The sequence below is a fragment of the Entelurus aequoreus genome, linkage group LG24 (genome assembly GCF_033978785.1).
Source record: "Entelurus aequoreus isolate RoL-2023_Sb linkage group LG24, RoL_Eaeq_v1.1, whole genome shotgun sequence".
In the NCBI taxonomy this organism is placed as follows: domain Eukaryota; kingdom Metazoa; phylum Chordata; class Actinopteri; order Syngnathiformes; family Syngnathidae; genus Entelurus; species Entelurus aequoreus.
In genome coordinates, this window is record NC_084754.1 from 18,656,653 (window position 1) to 18,671,306 (window position 14,654).

At 39.6% G+C, this 14,654-nt stretch overlaps 1 protein-coding gene across 1 annotated transcript in view; it reads right to left on the minus strand.

Moving 5' to 3' along the window:
* Window positions 1-14,416, minus strand: part of cd44b (CD44 molecule (Indian blood group) b) — a 38,861-nt gene extending 24,445 nt beyond the window's left edge. The window contains exon 1 of the mRNA XM_062035643.1: window positions 14,063-14,416. Within this exon, the coding sequence (XP_061891627.1) occupies window positions 14,063-14,198 (136 nt within the window). The 5' untranslated portion in view covers window positions 14,199-14,416. The remainder of the gene's footprint in view (window positions 1-14,062) is intronic.
* Window positions 14,417-14,654: the final 238 nt, after the last annotated feature.

Sequence of the window (14,654 nt, forward strand, 5' to 3'; positions counted from 1 at the left end):
AAGTGTAATAATTTATTTCCAACTCTATTATCTTCATATTTTTTGGGGGTCAGACTTCAGTTGTGATATGTTACCATGTCAATGTTTTCTGCCCAGGGCCTTCAAAATCCTGAGTGCAAGCCCGATGCCAGTTTTTTTTAACCAATCAGACTTCAGATACCCTTCACAGGGCCAGCTTGCATGCAAACTCAGCATTTTTCTCTCCTTCAATTGGTTTAACAGCGCAAAACTGTTCCACAAATAGTCTGCATCGATTTGGAGAGGATGATAATCAGGTTTTTGGGGAGTACGAGCACCAAATCTACAAGAAGCGTTCACACTTGCAGGAGTGTAACACAGGTTTATAAAGTACCAATGATGGCCACACACACACTAGGTGTGGTGAAATGATCCTCTGCATTTGACCCATCACCCTTGATCACCCCCTGAGAGGTGAGGGGAGCAGTGAGCAGCAGCAGTGGCCGCGCCCGGGAATTATTTTTGGTGATTTAACCCCCAATTCCAACCCTATCAGCGACGATGGATTAATTATCTTTATTTTGCTTTACTGATAATGCTTTTCATCCCAATTTGCAAAATGCCACGCCTTGTTATATTTCGTGGTATAAAGAGGTGGATTAAGTCCCCAAGGAAGGCCCACTTCACTGTATGTCACTCTTATATTTGAGGTTCTGAGGAGAAATACTCTGGCCTATAGAGAAAAAAAACAAAATGTTACTGTATGTTTGAAGGATGTTGTATCGTGTATTCATTCATTCATTGCTGGTCATTCTGCTCCATGTGCTCACATAAAGTCACATGCTATGAAACAAAAGACCAGTTGTTCTACCGCTTCAGGGTTAAAAAGGAAGTACGTTGTTGAGGAACTAACTGTACACATTCTACTGGTTGTGTCATAAATTTGTTTCTCGTATTTCAACATGTATGCATATAAAAAAAATAACATGGAAAAACTGTGAAAGCAAACAACTTCATGATTAGGACAATTGTATAATTGTAATTAGTAATGTTTATATATATTCATTGTATAAGATTTACTTGCCAGTTAATCTGTCACCTATTGAGTAAATTGCCTCACTGCAGTGGAAGCAGCGGTTGAGGCCGCTGCGGTTAGGGGAAGTTGGGCCACAAGCGCTAATGCCAAGAGTGTTTCTGCGACGTGTGGCAGTTTCTGTAGCCCTTTCACACATCCACCCACAATCACACCTGACAGGACCTTAACACATGGTGCCACATGGCGCGGTTTCCCCCAAAAGTGCGAGCGAAAAAACACAACACGGTATCTGCGGGCCTTGCAAAACTCGCCAGGAGGTTCAAAGAGTGCAAAAAAAACGGCAAAAAAGGGGATGCATTTGTATGCGGAGGGGGAAGTCACCGGGGTCTTTGTGGAGCCCCAAAGCCTAACATCTTGAGGCAGTGACTGCTCCAAAGCTTTTAGTGTCGCCTCATGGAGATGGAACCAAGGAGACTGCAAATTATGGATGTCTACAGCCTAAAAGAAAGACATCTTTAACAGGAATAAAACTGAACTTTTACTTCACTTTCTCCCTAACTGTTCCTATTATTATGGTGTTTGCCGGGATTTGTTTGTGAACAACATAGCTCAAAAGTTATGTCAGAAATGGCATAAAAGTTAAAGTACCACTGATAGTCACACACACACTAGGTGTGGTGAAATTACCCTCTGCCTTTGACCCGTCCCCTTGTTCCACCCCCTGGGAGGTGAGGGGAGCAGTGAGCAGCAGCGGTGGCCGCGCTCGGGAATCAATTTGGTGATTTAACCCCCAATTCCGACCCTTGATGCTGAGTGCCAAGCAGAGAGGTAATGGGTTCCATTTTTATAGTGAATTAATTAATTATATTTATATAACGCCTTTCTCTAGTGCAGACCTGGGCATTCTGCGGCCCGCGGGCCGCATCCGGCCCTTTGTGCGTCCCTGTCCGGCCCGCGTGAGGCCAATTATAAATTACAAAATACATTTTAAAAAGTATCTATGTCGAGTGTGCAATACAACGGTGCTGCTTTTGTTTTGAAAATCGTTATTTGTATTACTTCCGTGTGGACGTATGCGTGTGCGTGATTATGAGTGAATGTGAACAGCTGCAATCATTAATTACAAAATAAAGTTGAAAAAACATCTATGTCGTGCGCGCAATACAACTGTGCTGCTTTTATTTTGAAAATTATTATTTATGGGCGTGTGTCAGTGTGTAACCTGTGAGTGAAGGTGCACATGCAGCGACGAGTGATGCACGGTTTACACCCGAGACGCTAAAAAGAGAAAAGTTGATGAAGAATGGCGTGTTTCCAACAAGACATGGACTGCCAAGCAACGTTCCCTCTAAGGTGCGTGCCTGCGCAATTGCGCACTGCTCAAGCGTCTGCTGCGCGCAGCAAATATATGCCGCGCACCAAATCAAATCCCATCTGAATTCTAAACAAAATAAACATATTTATTCTATGTAATTTTGCAATGCAACTTTGAGTGACAGTGACAACAAGCGGCCCTAACGGTGTTCGTTAACACCGTTCAATTGAACACCGTTCAATTATTGTAACGTCTATCGAGATGCTTCGAGGCCAGGAATTATATCGATCACTTTATTGAGCAAAACTGTTTATATTCGGCCATAACCACACCAAAAACATAAGTAAAACACTTCTATCTGGAAAAACTAGTCATTTTCTGCCGTACAAACCAGGCCAAAACCAACTTGTCATCTGTCACCAACACGCATAGCACTAAACCACTGGTGCGTTTATGGCCACACAAAAAGTCGGACAACTCAAACATCACACAAAGTTACACTATGACTCCTCAGTCATACGTGTGCTTATTTTACTGTCATTTATTATTAATGTTAATTTATTTATATTAGTCATGGAATGCTGTTACATACACTATGTTGAAGTATTACTATTATTATTAATTATTATTATTATTTATCTTACGGTATATATCAAAAATAATATTGAGCAAAATTTAATTGAAATATTGTCGATGTGGCCCTCCAGCAGTGCTCGGGTTGCTCATGCGGCCCCCGGTAAAAATTAATTGCCCACCCCTGCTCTAGTGACTCAAAGCACTTTACATTGTGAAACCCAATATCTAAGTTACATTTTTAAACCAGTGTGGGTGGCACTGGGAGCAGGTGGGTAAAGTGTCTTGCCCAAGGACACAACGGCAGTGATTAGGATGGCAGAAGCGGGGATCGAACCTGGAACCCTCAAGTTGCTGGCACGGCCACTCTACCAACCGAGCTATACCGCCCCTTATAGTCTTTGGTATGACTTGGCCGGGGTTTGAACTCACGACCTACCGATCCCAGGGCGGACACTCTAACCACAAGGCCACTGAGCAGGTTAAATAAGGAACAAGTGATTAGATTCTCAGGTGATGCAAATAGTATCGACATTACCTTAAGTTTGCGTTATGAGACTCAACTTCTCTAAGGGCCACGCCTCCACTCACAGAGACAAAGAGAGTGGATGACTGGCAAGAGGGTTCACTCTGTTTATTTTCTATCTGCTAGCTCACAAAGTTATAGGCTGATTTTGATTCAACTTTAAAGGAGAGGAGCACTTTGTTTTGAATTTGACCTATTGTTCACTATTCTAATGAAAGACAAGTAGACAAAAAGTTTTGGTGGTTTTTGGATTCTAACTTGTAAAAATTGTCTCGTTATTGGTCACTGGCAATGCAGCTAATGGGAGCAGTGCATTCTGACAATAAATCACTTTAAAAATACATCCAAAAACCGCCAACAAAACTTAATTTAGGTTCTGTAACCTGTAAAATAACCAAGCTGTAGCGACATTGTTATTGAAGAGCGAACACTGAGGAGCTCTTTTTCTAGCGTAGTAACACATTGTCTTGCGACGGCATGCTATGGTATTAGCCGTAAGCTAGCTACGGCACGAGGTAAGCTAACTTTTGCATCAGCAGCTGAATGACTTTTGAGTTTGTAATGCACAACAAAATGCGATAAAACTTCAATCTGTACTGACCGAATAACATAATCAATCATATTACAGTATCTATAAAGTATTTGCCCACATTTCACGTTTTGTTTGTACACAGCTAGCCAGACAGCATATGTACTGTAGTTGTAATAACAAACATGACTTGATGCATGTATCATGATCAATATTATAGTGACTCCTTCGATGGATACTTGTCTGTTTGGTCCAGCTGGCCGGGGGAAGTTTTTTCCAGTTGATTTTGGGTAAGCATACATTTTGCCATTTAGTTCCACATTAACACTGCCAAGTCACGCCGACCTCACTCTCTCGTCTTCCGTCTGCTCCATCGTTTCACCCTCTCTTCGTATTCGCTTCAAAAAGTAGCAGTTAATCCTCAGTATATTCAGCTTCAAAAATATATGGTTGTGATTCCTAATTTGTCCGAAAATAGTCGTCTTTGTTGTCTGTTACTAAGTCTGCCATGATTACAACACACTCGCGTTTGTTTCTGGAAGTAGGAACACACATTTGTTGCCAGAAGTCGGAAGTGCGCTGCTATGGAAACGCAAAGACCGTGAGGGAGCAGGGTCTTAAAATCACCCGTGACACACACCATATACTTCATAGTGAAATTGTGTTGATGCCAAATGGTACAGAACAGCAACATACAAACTCAACAGGTATAGATTTTCCTTTGTCCCACTGGCAATCAAAGCACTTAACAAGAGAAAACTACTGTAATAACCGGATGCAATAGTAAGGAGTGCAATATTGGGATAGTGCAATACCGGAGGTGTGCAATACGGGGGGAGTGTAATGTGTGATCTCATAACTAACTGATATACCTGCGCACTGTTGTCACTGTATTGTCGGATGAACTGTATGTATGTATGTATGTACACTACCGTTCAAAAGTTTGGGGTCACATTGAAATGTCCTTATTTTTTAAGGAAAAGCACTGTACTTTTCAATGAAGATAACTTTAAACTAGTCTTAACTTTAAAGAAATACACTCTATACATTGCTAATGTGGTAAATGACTATTCTAGCTGCAAATGTCTGGTTTTTGGTGCAATATCTACATAGGTGTATAGAGGCCCATTTCCAGCTACTATCACTCCAGTGTTCTAATGGTACAATGTGTTTGCTCATTGGCTCAGAAGGCTAATTGATGATTAGAAAACCCTTGTGCAATCATGTTCACACATCTGAAAACAGTTTAGCTCGTTACAGAAGCTACAAAACTGACCTTCCTTTGAGCAGATTGAGTTTCTGGAGCATCACATTTGTGGGGTCAATTAAACGCTCAAAATGGCCAGAAAAAGAGAACTTTCATCTGAAACTCGACAGTCTATTCTTGTTCTTAGAAATGAAGGCTATTCCACAAAATTGTTTGGCTGACCCCAAACTTTTGAACGGTAGTGTATGTAAAAGGCTGTGTCTTGATGTCCAAGACAAAATTCTCCTCTGAGACAATAAAGCTAATTATTATTATTAAATAAATGCACTGAGGAAAGAATTCTGGTCATGCATAAAATGACCAAAATACGGTAAATATTGTACATATTACATATTGTTATGAACTTGTCTGTCACTACATTATATGAAGTCTTGCAGTGTGTATATACAACGTTGTAGGGTTTTGAAGTTGTTCTAGAGGGCTTGAAGGCTACAACGGTGACTCCCATAAGCCGGATTTTGAAAGCTTTCTTTAATCATCTTTATAATCGTAAAAAAATAAGACGTGTGTGTTCTTGTCTCTCATAATCAATGTTCCCTCTAATTTTTCATGTGTGTGAGCAAACGCAAAAACTCCCTGAGCATTCATTGGAGCCCATGTGAGCAACATCAGACGTGCACACTATGGCTACACCAGCAGCACATCTGTCCCAAACCTGACTAAATAACAAGTTCAATCTCCATTCATCCATCCATTTTCTACCGCTTGTCCCTTTCGGGGTCGCGGGGTGTGCTGGAGCCTATCTCAGCTGCATTCGGGCAGAAGGCGGGGTACACCTCATCGCAGGGCCAACACAGATAGACAGACAACATTCTCTTATTATTATAATCAAATGACAGCAGTCATTTCCATTTCTAATGTAAGTGTTTAGGCCCACTTACAATGACAATAACAAAAAATATTGTTTTTCATGAACTGTGTACTTGTATTGTTTGTCTGGGTGGAGGTCCTGCTTTGGAAATAATTTGTACCCCTTTCAGACATTGCATTTAGTTCCCATTAAAACATTCACATGTTGCACAATGAGATGTAAGCAGGGGATCATGTGTACATTTCTGCAACTTCCTGTTTGTAAAAAAATATATTTTTATTGGTATTTATTTAATATACTAACAGCATTTCATGATTAATATTTATAAATTAAGATTCCTAATAAATGACACTAGAATAAGCACACATTTGATTGGTAAATCATAGTGTAACGACCTGGAATGACACTTTATGTGTGGTGTTGGAGTTGTCCGACTTTTTGTGTGGCTGTAAACGCATCACTGGCTAAGTGCCATATGTGCATGTGTTGGCGCAAGTGAGAAAGAGCGAGCGGCTGCTGTTGATATAACGAAGTTGCTTTTGGTCTGGTTTGTACTGCAGAAAATGAGAACTTTTGCTAGATATAATTTTTTTTACTAATGTTTTGGTGATGTGTTTATGGCCGACAATAAAGAGTTTTGCTCAGTAAAGTGATGGATGGAATTCATGTCCTCAAAGCGTCTCGACAGATGTTACAATATTTGAACAATGATGACGAAAACTGTTTTCTCTGTCGTGTCCGTGTGTCGAAAATTGTTATGCGCTTATTTTTTTATTTGATTTTGTGCGTGGCATAGATTTGCCGTGCGCAGAGGACGCTTGAGTAGTGTGCAATTGCACAGGCGCGCACCTTAGACGGAAAGTTGCTCATAATGATTGTGAAACATGGGGAAAATTCCCCAAAAAAGTGCAGTTCTCCTTTAAGGAAATGTGTAAAAGAGGATAAAACAAGTGATCCGTCTCGATTCAGGATTTCTTAGAAGGATTCTTTAATATTGGGAGAGGTCTGCACTCTTTCAGTGATTTTCTGCAAACAAATTAGCCCACGCATACAAAGTCACAAACACTAACGATAACGAACAGAGAAACACAAACATGGTGTGATTATCTCAGTTCTGGAGACAACCGGTATGCCAAGTACCTACATGTTGAGATTAACACAACACATTGTTGTTTTTATCTGAACAACACGAGTATTCTCTTTTTAGCTCGCATTCTATCGATAACATCCGAATTAGAGTCTGAGGAGGAATGTCATGCTCAAACAGACACATTCTTGTTCACGCCAACATCGGTTTTCTATGGTAAAGAACCAGACCTTGTGACGTTAGCGTCACTCCAACAGCGCTCCACTATCTCTCATCATCACACCTCGGTGAAACCGCTCTGTCAGCAGCCATGTCCTGCCACTCACAACAAAGAGGTGAAATGTGAGATCTGTGTGCAAATACGTTTGCTGCACACACACACACACACACACACACACACAAACACACACACACACACACAGCATCCACTGAAGGTCACAAGAAGGACTGGTATTTCCACCTATTTCATACACATATAATGTGTTAATGATAAATACCGGTAGTTACAGTCTACACAAGGACACATCATGAAATTGGAGTGATAGTATCATAAGTAGTGTTTGATGAGACACGGACCGAGTCAATGAATGAGCATTTCAATAAAGAACATTTAATGTAATTACATTTATAAATCTGTGAAAGTCAGTTGGAATATAGGCTACTTACTTTGAAGCATGATTCTGGGATTGCATTTCTACTTCCTTAAATTCAAATGGATTGTATACTTCCTTTTTGCAACTTCAATTCAAATCCAATTCAAAGTCATATTCATAGAATTTAATTAGACTTTTGGAGACATTTTGAATTCAGTTTGAAAATTAAGGGCTGCATCTATCGATTATTTTAGTAAGTGAGCAATCTACCAATTAGTTTGTCCGATTCATTGAGTAATTTGATAAAACACATTCTGTAGCCTCTTTGCATATTGTAGGAAGAATAAATTCCGCTTGCCATACCCTTCATTTATTCTTCTAATATATGCACATCATCAACATTGGAATTGCACTTTTAATGTGTGCATTAGTGTTGTCACGATACCAATATTTTGGTACCGGTACCTGTCATGTTCGTGTTTGAAGGATGAGGCTGTTGATAGCAAGTGACTTAACTTTTAATGCTCCATGTTCTCAACAACATACATGTGTCTTTTATGCATTCTTGTTCTACCACTTTATGTGGTACGCAGCATACTAACCAGTACTGCCCCTTAGCGGTCATACCTGTAATAACATCTGATCACAACAGTACCAACATTATTTAGATACTTTTCGGTACTTTTCGATACTTTTCTAAATAAAGGAGACCACAAAAAATTGCATTGTTGGCTTTATTTTAACAACACATCTTAGGGTTCATTAAACATATGTTTCTTATTGCAATTTAGTCCTTAAATAAAATAGTGAACATACTAGACAACTTGTCTTTTAGTAGAAAGTAAACAAACAAAGACTCCTAATTTAGCTGCTGACATATGCAGTAACATATTATGTCATGTTTCATTCTATTATTTTGTCAAAGTTATTAAGGAAAAGTGGTATGAAATGAATTATTAATCTACTTGTTCATTTACTGTTAATAACTGCTTACTTTCTCTTTTAACATGTTCTATCTACACTTCTGTTAAAATGTAATAATCACTTATTCTTCTGTTGTTTGGATGATTTACATTAGTTTTGGATGATACCACAAATTTGGGTATCAATCCGATACCAAGTTGTTACAGGATCATACATTGGTCATATTCAAAGTCCTCATGTGTCCAGGAACATATTTCCTGAGTTTATAAACATAATATACATTAAAAAAAAACAAAAGAAGATGTTGTGATGCCAAAAAATATCATAATCATAGTAGTGTCGACTAGATACGTTCCTGTACTTGGTATCATTACAGTGGATGTTAGGTGTACAGTAGATCCACCAATGGCTTTTGTTTACATTTTGACGCCGGTGAGCTACGGTGTGTAGTGAAACATATTTAGCTATTCCTCGCCCTGCAGGGATGATACTTGTAAGAAACTTACTTTATATATCGCCATGGAGGCGAGGATTAGTGATTTAGAAGTAGCTAAAACACTGCCGACTGGGGCAGGACGTTAGCCTCTAGCTAGCTAGCCATGTCTTAAACATCTCTTCCGGTGGGCGTTCCAGTGTTATAACTTCACCTTTATCGTCAGTTTTAAGCCAAAATTCGTCTGTTCTCCCTTTTCTGTCTACACACTGCTTGTAAGTACTCCGTGATTGTGCACTACCGAACATGCTCATCTGCTCATAAACCAGCAATGACAAGACATGACGACCAGCACTTTTCAGAGGCGGTACGGTACTGAATATGATTCATTAGTATCGCGGTACTATACTAATACCAATATACTGTACAACCCTAGTGTGCATCAATAAAAAAAATCTCCAAATCTGTCAGTAAAATCTCCACTATTCAGTGACACACCACCACTATTGCAGTGGCCATGTGGAAACTATGTTGCGGGCAATCCATGCGGTCCGGATTTTATCTATTTTTATTTGTTACATTCAAATGGTTAATCAAAGCAACAACATATAATTCTAAGCTTTTTTTCTAAACAAATGAATTGATATGATGTATATATTGTTGCAGCCCTACACACAATGCGGTGGACAAAACTTGCAAGAATGAATATGATCCAATACAATTGCTGTATCATAATCTATACATCAACACTCTTAAATATGTATTACTTGAAATAGTACACATGTGGACGCAGGTGCACCAGAGGTTGTTGTGAGTAAACAGCACGGCCCTAAACCTGTTAGCTCAGAATCCAACATTGGACAAAGTCTAGTTCTTGCCATCTGCTTCTCCATGCGAGTCTAAGCTTGTCGCACATATTAAACATTATATGATATATTTGCATGTTTAATTGCATGGACTGTGCCTGAAGTGCCCTCCTTTTATACCCCAAAACTTGCATTTATCAGCTTGAAATGTCTTGCTATTGTGAAAATGTGTTTGGAAGTCACCAAATTCATCAACAAGCTAACTCTGGAGAAAAAAAAATCAAAAACTAACCAGGACAGGGCTTTTTAACTAAATTGTTCTTGGAGCCACATTTCTAGAAAGCTAAGTACTGAGTGTTTGAGTGTTAGACAGGCCTCCTCTCTTCTTGTTTTTAAATCCCACAATGCACCTGCTGTCAACCTGTTTTTATGTTTTATTTATTTATTTATTTATTTATTATCGTGCTCTGTTTGTGTTGTGTTGTGCTTGCTTGTTTCTCCTGTGTTATCGTTTAACCTGCCCATTGTACAGCACTTTGGCTACCCCTGTGGTAAATTTTAAATGTGCTTTATAAATAAAGTTGATTTGATTTGATTTGATACTGCACTGCAAAAACTGAAATCTAAGTAAGATTAAATATCTCAAATAAGGGTGAAATTTGCTTATTTTCTGTCTGATAAGATAATTATTCTCACTAAGCACATTTTATGTTAGAGTGTTTTACTTGTTTTAAGTGTTTTGGTCCTAAATTATCTCAGTAAGATATTACAGCTTGTAGCTGAGATTTTATGACCTATATTGAGTAAAACATGCTTGAAACTAGAATATTAACTGATGCAAAGCTGTGTCATCAACACTCACAAGTATAAAACTACTTTTTTAAAGTAATAATTTCTTACTTCAAGCATGAAAAGAAAATCATGATGCCGAGCGCATATCATTATGTCAAGATAATGGCACTAGCATTTACTTAATTTAAGAATACTTTTCAACATATTGAACAAAAAGGTCTCTTTTTTTTCTACCAAGAAAAGTGCACCTGTTATTAGTGAGAATATACTTATTTTAAGGTATTTTTGGGTTCATTGAGGTTAGATAATTTTACTTGTTTTGGAAAGTCTTGACAAGCCAAATTTTCTTGTTCTATTGGCAGATAATTTTGCTTAGTTCAAATAAAATACCCCTAATTTTTTTTTTTTTTTTTCTTGGTTTTGAACACTGACTTTTTGCAGTGTGGGGGGTCGGACTTCTCCCTTCACAATTATTCTTATATAATCAGTCCGCCCAGGACTTCACAATGTCTCACTTGCAACAATTCACGCATATTCACAAACTGTTTAATCAAAATAATAATAATTGTATTGCATTGGCGAAGCGGGACCAACACCTTTTTTATCAAACGCCACAATTCTTGTCCACCGCATATTTTAGCCCTACTTCCTGTTTCTGTCTAAAGCGCTAGGCCTTCTGGGTAATGTAGTGTATACACATTTAGCAACACATCTTTCGAGTGTAAAACATACAAAGAGAATGTCTCCAAGTTTAAGATTTATTTAAATCAAAGGTGCTAACCAAATAGAATCTATTACTATTAATAATTATTCCTGGTCGGCACTGTGGTGTCCAGTCCTTGAACGCACAGTAAAAACACCTCCGTCTTGTATTTCTTAGAGTAAAGAACGATCACTCTGTTCTAAAAGAGCACAGCTTGTAGGTTCAGTGTGCACAATTGAATGGTTTATTTGCTCATGGATTGGGGTATTACATTTTAAATAGAGGAAGACGTTAATGTCTCTTGTTTTCAAGTTGGTATTTAAGATAGCTAGCTGGCACCAGCCGGTTCGTGAGTTTATCAAAGTACAGTTATCATTCACAGTTTTTCAAGAATTTTTACTTAAAACGGTAATACTAACCGTTGGGAGTTTTATAGCAGTTATTATTAGCGTTTATTGTTGCATCCCTATCTACTAGCCTGTCAGCCAGGTGACTACAAATAAATTAGCCAGAGGAGATAGCTGGTTTTTGATCGGTATTGAGAGGCAGTACCGTTTTTTCCGGACCATAGGGCGCACCGGATTATAAGGCGCACTGCCGATGAGCGCGTCTAGTCAGGTTTATTTTCATACAAAACGTGCACCGCACCGGATTATAAAGTGCATTAAAGGGGTCATATTTATTTATTTATTTTCTAAATTTAAAACACTTCCTTGTGGTCTACATAACATGTAATGGTGGTTCTTTGGTCAAAATGTTGCATAGATTATGTTTCACAGATCATCTTCAAGTCGCTTTCTGACCGTCGCTTCAGGATGCGCCGTTTTGTGGGCGGTCTTATTTACGTGGCTCACCTTCGACAGCGTCTTTTCTTCATCATCTTTGTTGTAGCGGTGTAGCGTGCAAGGACGGGAGTGGAAGAAGTGTCAAAAGATGGAGCTAACTGTTTTAATGACATTCAGACTTTACTTAAATCAATAAGCAATAACAACACCGGAAATGTGTTCAGTGAAAAAACGTCTCTAATACTAAAACTCTCTAATAACTAAAGTTCCTTGGGTGAATAATGTAAACTCACTATACCGGTATGTTTTAGTGCTTTCATGGCGAGTTTACTGACAGATTAAAGTAAGAACTTTACACTACTTTATATAAGAAATGGCAACAGCGGAGGATGAATGTCTCATAACAAGAAGACAGACGGAAAAGAAGAAGCTTATCGACCAATGCGGTCTCCACGGACTACAAAGGCGGACGCGCGCAAATTTTCAGGACTTATGCAGATCCCAACTACACATCAACAGGTACTAGAAGGTAAGAAAAGTTGCTTTTGCATAATATTGCGAAACAAAACGCCAAATAATATGTTTTACCTTATACACACCATAATAACACTCTTATGTTGAAGCACAGTACAATCCATCAAGCGGTGCTGCTTCATAGCTTACCAAAGTCGTACTAAAACATTTTGATGGATTTTTGAGCGCCGTGTGTAATGTTCTATATTTTCAATGGAACATATACAATTTTGGTGTTGTTTACTTGAGTCATATTGCAGTCTACACGTATCTCTTATGTGTGACTGCCATCATATGGCATTGTACACATATCTCTTATGTGTGACTGCCATCTACTGGTCACACTTATCATTCATAAAATAGCTTTGAGGTCGGTAAGCACAACCAAAATTATTCCGTACATTTGGCACACCGGGTTATAAGGCGCACTGTCGAGTTTTGAGAAAATGAAAGGATTTTAAAAGCGCCTTATAGTCCGAAAAATACAGTAATCTGTAATGGTGATACCACACACTTTTTCAAGAAAATGATCCGATACCGATCGATCGGCACATCCCTAATATAATGCATTAGATCCATGAAAAAGCACATGAAATGATGCTGCTAAACATCAGTGGATCTACAGACATTGCTAGTTTTTATGAATTTGGAGATTACTTGACAACAGCATCCTTGCTCCTGACCATCATGATATACAGTACTTGTGCCCACAGCCATGATGTTCAAAAGACCGTGTCCCTGGGTGGAGATGAGACACAAAAGCTTGCAAGTCTCGTTAAAGCAAACTGTCTAGGAGCAACCTCTCATTTTCCTTCAAATAAGTGCTCCTTGGAGAGTTCGCTGCTCAGCGCTGTGGCGTCTGTGCTTGACAACCACCTCCTCCGGGACCCAGCCTGTTTGATTCCGCAGCAACTTTGCCTACAGACACGTATCGCTCGGGGCAACCAATGCAGTCAAAACCTCAGTGCAAGAGCACATGTCATAGAGAAGTAGAGTGACATTGGCGGGTGGGAGTAATGCTTGAAAAAAAACACAAAAAAACCCCCCAAATATTTCTGCATGAGGATAACAAAGCTTATATGAAAGCTACATTTGACATCTATGGTGAATTGAACAATTTTGCTGCCTGGCACATGGGCGTGTTAGACGCAGACTCAGCAAAAAAGCATTTTCTTTGTGTCTGTCGGGAGACTGCCAGACATGAGGCTGTCTGTACCGGTTTGTAGCCCACACACACACACACACACACACACACACGCTTGTGCTCGCCGGCATCCTTTCATTCATTCATTCATTCATTCATTCATTCATTCAGCAGACTTTCATTTTGACTAAAGATTTAGCTGTGTGCTGGCAAAATGGACACATGATCTCAAACAAAGGGCGCCGGACGAAGGCATGGTCTCCTCACCTTGAAGTTGCTCTGACCTGCAGGAGGCCAGGAGTCCTAAGGTGACCCCCAAGAGAAGAGTCCACATCTTGGGTAAACCTTGTCTGGAGATGGATGGAAGGTTAAGGTGTGTCTGATCCCTCCTTTCTTCAGCCATGAGAGAGCTTCTTGTGTGAAAGGAAACTGATGTGTGTGTGAGTGTGTGTGTGTGCGAGTGTGTGTTGGCAGCTGCAGAGAACTCAGACTTTGCAAACTTTTCTATTTGGTCTAGAATGCACAGCAGCTGTCGTCACCCACGCAAGAAGAGGAAGAGCGCTTCCTGAGAGCACACACCCCTCTTGCCTCTCCCACATTCGCTCCACCTCTCTCTGCCGGCACCGTTTGGAATAAATGAAGGTGATCGCTCCCTCCTTCCTCTTTTCAGACGGCGACTGTTTGAGTGTGCCCAGCTGGTCTTTTGTTCGCTCCTCACTTCATTTTGAATTCATCCCATTTTCTTGCCTACTGTAGCACGTCTTCAGTGTGAGCCTGGTGGCACCAATGGGAGCGGGTCACATCCATTTCACAGACACACTCTTCTTTCAGGAGATGTTAGGACTACCGATGGACAAGA